The following is a 6933-nucleotide window of genomic DNA, read 5'->3' on the forward strand; positions in this document are numbered from 1 at the left end:
TTGTGGAAGCTTAACAAAGCATCGTGTCTTACTTTGTGCAACAAAGAGACCCAACCGGTATGCTTGGGTAGTATGGCTGTGGTTCGACTGATTGCATTTGATGTAGCATGCAATGTTGTTGATGAATGCTTGAACATATGTGCATTGACCTAACAATCATAGGTTATAAGATGACTCAACATAAGTCTCAGTCCATACACATGTATAATTACTGGTCATGAGCATTATATTGGTCCAGCATGAGTCGTAGTTCATGATCATGCACCATCACTCATAAAATATCTCACATCTGAAAAGTGATTTTTTTCTCCTCGCTCAATATTCGAACTCATGACCTCCAAATTTAAGTACTTAGATTCTAAAAATGTTGATACTAGTTAAATTAGTAGGTCAATTGGATTTGGTCAAACACACCACATTGTCATCCCTACTCCTACCATTGAATATGCTCTAAATGCCATGATATTTCGACATTATAGGTTAGAGATGAATTTTAAACACATCAATTTCAATATCAGCTACCAATTTAATGCTACACCACGTGATATCCCTTTTAATTTCCTTCGTGGGGTTTTGCTCATTCACCTTTAATTTCAATTTAATCATAAACCAAATTTCGTTCAAATCAATTTATAAATCTCATTAAATGAATCAATTCTTTAGCAAATGAGCTTGTACCACATTGTAGATCAAGGTCAGACATTAATTTACTAATTAAAATATGGTCATACATATCAAGAAACTCATTTCACGTTATCAGAAGAGTTTCATTTCTTATTTTTATGTCTGATTTTTTAAAAATCAGGTATGTTTGGGATAAAGTCTAATAACCGATTTTTTGTTTAAAAAATTATTGATATTTGTGTAACGCGTATGACAATTATTATCATAATTATTTTATATATAATATAATATTATAATTTAATAATGCCCCCACTGTTTTTGGTTGGTGAAATGAAATGAATAATGAGCAGTAGAGAGGATGGCATGCACCCCTCTAACAGAACAAGATTAATGACTTTCACCTATGACCACCAAGAAACACGCGGAAATTGGGATCGATGGAAAAGAAATTTGCCCTTTCCATAATTATATTATCACACACATTATTTGAAGTTGTTTTCCCCTTTAAAAGGAAGCAATAATTCTCGAAGCTTCGCTAATTAATAAACCCCCGTGGTTAGATGCACCTGATAGATTCCGCTAATGGGGAAAGCTTTATTACTAAATTAAGCCCACCAAGCATATCTTAGTACAAAAGCCTTGGATTTACTTTATAAGATAAAGAGCTTACATCATCTACCTTAAACACAATAATTTTAAGTGCCACACGCATGTCAAAGATCTACCATTCTCCGGAAAATGGACGCTCTACCGTTTACTCTGAGAGATTTCATATCTATCCAGAGACTATAATAGAGATTCTCAGTCAAATTAAGCCAATATACATTATTTTAAGATTGTTTTCCATTGGGATCAACAAGAGTTGGTTACAAAAGCCATGCTGTTAGTTAATCCAATTCTTTTCCTAAGATTAAGGGTTTTTCCCCTCATCCTAAAACTAACTTCGTACCCTTAAACAACATATTGTTCGAACAAGATATATCATGTGGGGCCAATTATGTATGTTACATGGAATCCACCAAATTATTCTGTTTTCTGGAGAAATGTTAAAAGAAACATTTACATGGCACTTTTTCTAATTAAATTCCAAAAATCCATTTAAAAATTAGGGGGAAGGACTATTTCTTATATTAAAATGTATTTAATACTGATAGGCAACGGATGAGAGTACCTAATCATAAGAATAATAATAATTATGCTGTAAACATGGAAATTGAACATAATCGTTGTTATTAATTAGCCAGTACTAGAATTTAAAAAATAATAATAAAACGCACCTCACTTTTTGTTGCTTCATCCCCAGACAAACAACTCCATTGTTTCTTAATACACAACTCAGATCATTTCAAGTTCATGTGTAATTGCAAAAAGGTGGGATCGATCTTGGAAATTGGTTGCAAATTAATAAAAATAAAGCGAATGCATGATTAATCGAGGCCACAGAAAATAAACTGATTGGATATTAACCATATTAGTAGCTAATTAATACAAGATTAAGACAAAAGAAGATCTAAATCAGCACAAATACGAGATTCTAAGAAAGATCAAGAAGACTAGTTAGTACCAGAGCCCTAATCTTGAAGATGAAGCTGATGATTCATTTCTTGGCCACCAACAATTTGCTTGCTGCCATTGTTATTGTCCTCTTGCTGGTGGTAGAGCGCGGCGGTGGGGGAGCTGAAATCGCTGTAATTGACGCTATTGCTGGTGGCTGCGGCCGGCGGGGAGGACATGGCGGTGCTGTTGTTAGATAATGTGAGTTGATGATCTTTATTTTTACCAGAAGTGTTCTTGTTGTTATGCATCCACACTTTGAAAACCCCTTTATCAACACCGATTTCAGTGCAGAATTCATTTATCAAATCTTCTTCTTTCCTCTGCATTCTCCAACCCAGCCTGTCGGCTAGCTCCTGCATTTTTTCCTTCTGATCTTGCGTGAATCTAGTGCGGAAACGCTTCCTGCTGCCGGGATTCGATACCGGGGTGGAAGTGGGGTTGATGGCGGCGGTGATATGAGTGATACTGCTGTCGGGAGTGGTGGTCAGGCCGTGGCTGAGGGCGAGCAGCATGTGCGGCGCCGATGGGTAGTACGAGGAAGAGATCGGCGGGGGCGAAGGCGAATCATTCGGGCTGTCGCCGCTGTTAGCGCGCGGGGGGTGGTGGCGGTGGTGGGGGTGGAATTCAAGCGCGGGGACAGCATTAGGCGGCTGCAGGAGCGGCGGCTCATCCGGATCACGGCGGTGGAAATTCCGGTGGCATCCGCACGCGGCGCATTTAAACGAGGTGGGATCGGAGCTGCTGGAGTTAGAAGAGGGCATGAACTCCCCGCATCCGTCGACAGCATGCCCACCGAGTGCCGCGGCGTGGTTCTTCAGGCATTCCTTGTACGTGACCACCACCGGATGGTGGTGAAGCTGCAGCTGCAGCGGCGCGTGGCGCCTGAGCAAGCCGTTGCTGAAAGGCGACAACTTGGCTGGTGGGATCCGCGTAGGAGTCTCGGTCTCAGCTTCCGGGGTTTTGACTGTTGAATTGCTGAGGTCCATAGCCAGCAGAGACAAAGAAAGGGGTTTAATGTGTAATAATTTAACAGTGAGTGTTTAGGGTTAGAATTAAGTAAAGAACGTAATGTTTTGTTTAGGCAGGGTGGAGAAAAAGGGTAACCATGGAGTAAGGGTTTGTTTGGATGATGAAGAAGAGGATAAATGAGGAGATAATAAAGAAATCTTGATTTGTGTGGTTGCTTCTTAACCCACTTGCCTCCTCTTCTGCTTATTTGACACTTCCCTTTGGACCATTTTAAACACTTCATAATAACAACGTTAATGGACACACATCACACTGTCCTATTCACCCATTTTGAAGACCATATTTCATCGTAACATTTGAGATGGGAATTATATTAGTCTGCTCAAATCCTGCAATACAGATATATAATCATCTCTCATAGTTTTGCTCAAAATGTAATGGTATTATGGAGAGAAAATGGGCAGTAATAAGAATAAAAAATAAATTGAATAGAGAGTACATAAATGGTTGCGTGAGAGTTACATTGTTTATTTATTTTATTTACCAATTCGACGTATATAAGGAGCAGCAGGGCCTGCTGCGATTTCTGAGCCCCGTCTTAATTTGGCAATGTCCCTGACCCGAATTTAACGTGAACCCTCTGTTCTCTTTTGGCTTGTTTTGAATTTGAATTATTACACACATTGGGTGACCCCTTCCCTTTGTGCTTGCACCATCATACTATCGGGTGGGTTATTCAAAATCTAATAAATTTGACTCATCAAAAGTTCATAGGAAAATAAAAAATATGCGTATTGTCCTAAATCGACATAGGACAAACCACCAAAAAAAAGAGTATAGAGTGAAAGAAAAAATACATATTATTTTTAAGAGGTGATTAAAAAAAAAACAAGGACGTTTTTAATAAATGTGGGATAAAATATTATGGTTACGTACACGATTGCAGCAAAATAGGTGTCTAGGAATTAATAAGTAAAGGATGGGAGGCATTCAATTGATGAGATCATCCAACCAATAATGCCATTTCAAGGTTTAGTACTCATCATCTTTTGTTTTTCACATTTTTAAATCGGATTCATCCTATCCTAGTTGTAAGTTGCTGCAATTAATGGGGAGGTAACTGTCGGAAACCAATAATTGTTTTGGTGCAAGGAGAGATGGTCAAATCATAACTATGATTTAAGATTCAAGTTATTTCGATGTTCTGAATCTCATTTTCTAAGAGTCTAAGCAGCGTGTGCCCACCGTCTCGACTATTAGGAAAATGACGTCTTTTAAAGCTATTAAAAGAATCTGTCGTCTGATATGTTTAGTTTCCACTTAAGCTGCTCAAAATTCTTCTAGGAGGTCTCTTAATTTAATATATATAATTTTTTATTTTAAAATAAAACTTTTTTCAGCATATTTTTCAATCATTGAAGGTAGAAGGAGAACAAATCATTGATTTTGAGTTTGAATCAAATACTGTAGAATTATTGGAGAAATATGAAGATAACCAACAAAAATTATATATTTAGGTTAAAAAAACAACTACCTAAACGATAAGTGATGGATAATCGTCCATATATCGGAACACTGAAATATTATATTTAGGCTAAATTTACCCGTGAAAAGTTATAGCTACACTTGTTAAATTGGGTTAGGTCCGTCGGGCCAACCCGCCCCGCTATAAAAATTAAACGTGTTGGGTTGATAAAATAGCAGCCCGTTTGGAGGCGGACCAAATGGGTTGAGCCCGTTTGGAGGCGGGCCAACACGGGTCGAGCCCAAGCGGGGCGGGCTGGCCCGTCAAATTAGGATAAAATTTTATATTTTTAAGTTTTAAGTTTTATATAAAAATTGGAATAATTTTCATGCGCCTCCATGTCTTAGAACAAATATATTGATAATTTACTCTTAGAACAAATTTATTGATAATTTACTCTTACAACAAATACACATAAAGAAAATAAAAAAAAATTTACAAATATACATAAAGAAAACAAAAAGGAAGAAATTCCTGTAAATTTTATTCATGAATCTTAAAATAATTTTTAAGCATAGCAGTTGTTTGTGAACCAAAGAGTGGTTTCGTTTGAAGTCCGACGAGTTGCAGTGAAATTTTGTGGACCCGATGAAGGTTTGCTAATTATGTGTATTGTTGAAGACATAATATTTTTTAAAATTTACAACCGTCTCTTTCCTCGACTTTATGTTGTACCATGTCTCAATCTTCATGTTTGGTTTAAACACTTTACTTTTTATGGATTATGTTGTATGCTTTCTTAATTTCTTATTTCAATATTTTTAATTATTTTATGAAACTATTTGACTAAAATATGTTTATAATTTTTTTCTTGAAAAAATAAGCGGGTCGGCCCGTCTAATCCGCGGCCCAAAGTGGGTTGGGCTGTGTTGATCATTTAGAGGCCCGCCAAAATGACGGGCTGGCCCGTCCCGTCTAATGGCGGGTTGCAGCGGGTGGCGGGCTGGCCCGCCCCGCCAACCCATTTTGACATGTATAGTTATAGCAAACTGGGATTTTGTTTTCTAATATTAATAGTTGTTAGAAACGGTTTTTGTACAGAATAAATAATAATTACGACATATTTTAAATAGATTTTTATGTAGTTTTGCTAAATATAGTTATGCTCTCTTATCTGAACTGCTTATTGGACCTAACCCTATATAAAACTTAACACTTGAAACTGCTATTGGGCCATACTTTAATTGGACCTCAACATATTTATATATTGGAACTACCCAAAACGTGAAAACTAGTCAAAGGAGTGAGCGTGTAACAATTTTTTTTTTGTATGAATGATTATTTATCCGTCAAGAAGACGTAAAGAAAAATTAGAAATCGAAAGTATTTGAAAATAAAATTTGAAAGTTGAATATAATAAGTAGATAGTTTTTTGATAAATAAGTAATTCTAATAATAATTTTTAACCAAAATCATTTTTTTAAAATGCGTTCCGTCAACTTTTTGATTTAATTAAATTAAGAAGTTAAAACATAATTTGAATTAAAAAACGCACAAAATTGGTTTTTTTAAACCAACCTGAAAATAATTAAAATCGCTCCCTGAACAAGTCTGATGCTCAATGAGGCGAATTTTTTTTTTGCTTTCCACATTTACAATATGTATATTGAATAACATCTCATTCCATGAAATAAAATAAAAATTTACAGCTTTGAGATCAATTTTGAGCGACCTGAATGTTGAAATAATATTTCGAATATAAATAAATGAATTCTAAGGCACGTTTACAACGCTTTCTTTTAAGAAATGTTTTCTCCCTCGCTTTAGTCACATGTATATAAGAAAAATTTCTCTCAGGATACAATGGATATATTCTATATTTGTGGTCACTAAATCAAATCAGAATCTGAATACCTTTCTTGAACTAATGATGTCATATATATAGAAACGAAATTTGATTCAGAACAGACGCGACTCTTCATGAAACAATGTACTTTTGCATGAAAATGAATCATGAAACAAGGTTTTGTTTCTAAATAGTTGCCTTACCCCTTGCGAAAGATACCCGTAATTTTTGCAGCGGTAAACTTTGTTCGTTATCAACAAAATAAATTATGAAAAATTGTTCTAACACTGAATTCTTTCTCCTAAAATAATTTCAAATTTCCAGCAATACTCTCTAGTTTTTTTTTTTTCTTGGATCTAATGTACTTGAGGAAGTAGATCGTGATGTGTTTCTTGTTGATGTTATTAGAGTTGATAATTTTGATGCTTAATGAATGAAAACTAAGCAAACTGATCAATGTGTTTGATTGGAA

General features: G+C 35.8%; 1 protein-coding gene across 1 annotated transcript; it reads right to left on the reverse strand.

Annotated features, from left to right (window-relative positions):
* Positions 1 to 2051: 2051 nt before the first annotated feature.
* LOC142546081 (zinc-finger homeodomain protein 9-like) lies at positions 2052 to 3397 on the reverse strand. Its single transcript, XM_075653623.1, has one exon. The coding sequence runs from the start codon at positions 3165 to 3167 to the stop codon at positions 2196 to 2198; it is 972 nt and encodes a 323-aa protein (XP_075509738.1). The 5' UTR covers positions 3168 to 3397; the 3' UTR covers positions 2052 to 2195.
* Between the last annotated feature and the right edge of the window lie 3536 nt (positions 3398 to 6933).

Source organism: Primulina tabacum, chromosome 1 (assembly GCF_025594145.1).
Source record: "Primulina tabacum isolate GXHZ01 chromosome 1, ASM2559414v2, whole genome shotgun sequence".
In the NCBI taxonomy this organism is placed as follows: domain Eukaryota; kingdom Viridiplantae; phylum Streptophyta; class Magnoliopsida; order Lamiales; family Gesneriaceae; genus Primulina; species Primulina tabacum.

Excerpts from the sequence above, each read along its gene's own strand:
- LOC142546081 (XM_075653623.1), bottom strand. The coding sequence starts at position 3,167 with ATGGACCTCAGCAATTCAACAGTCAAAACCCCGGAAGCTGAGACCGAG.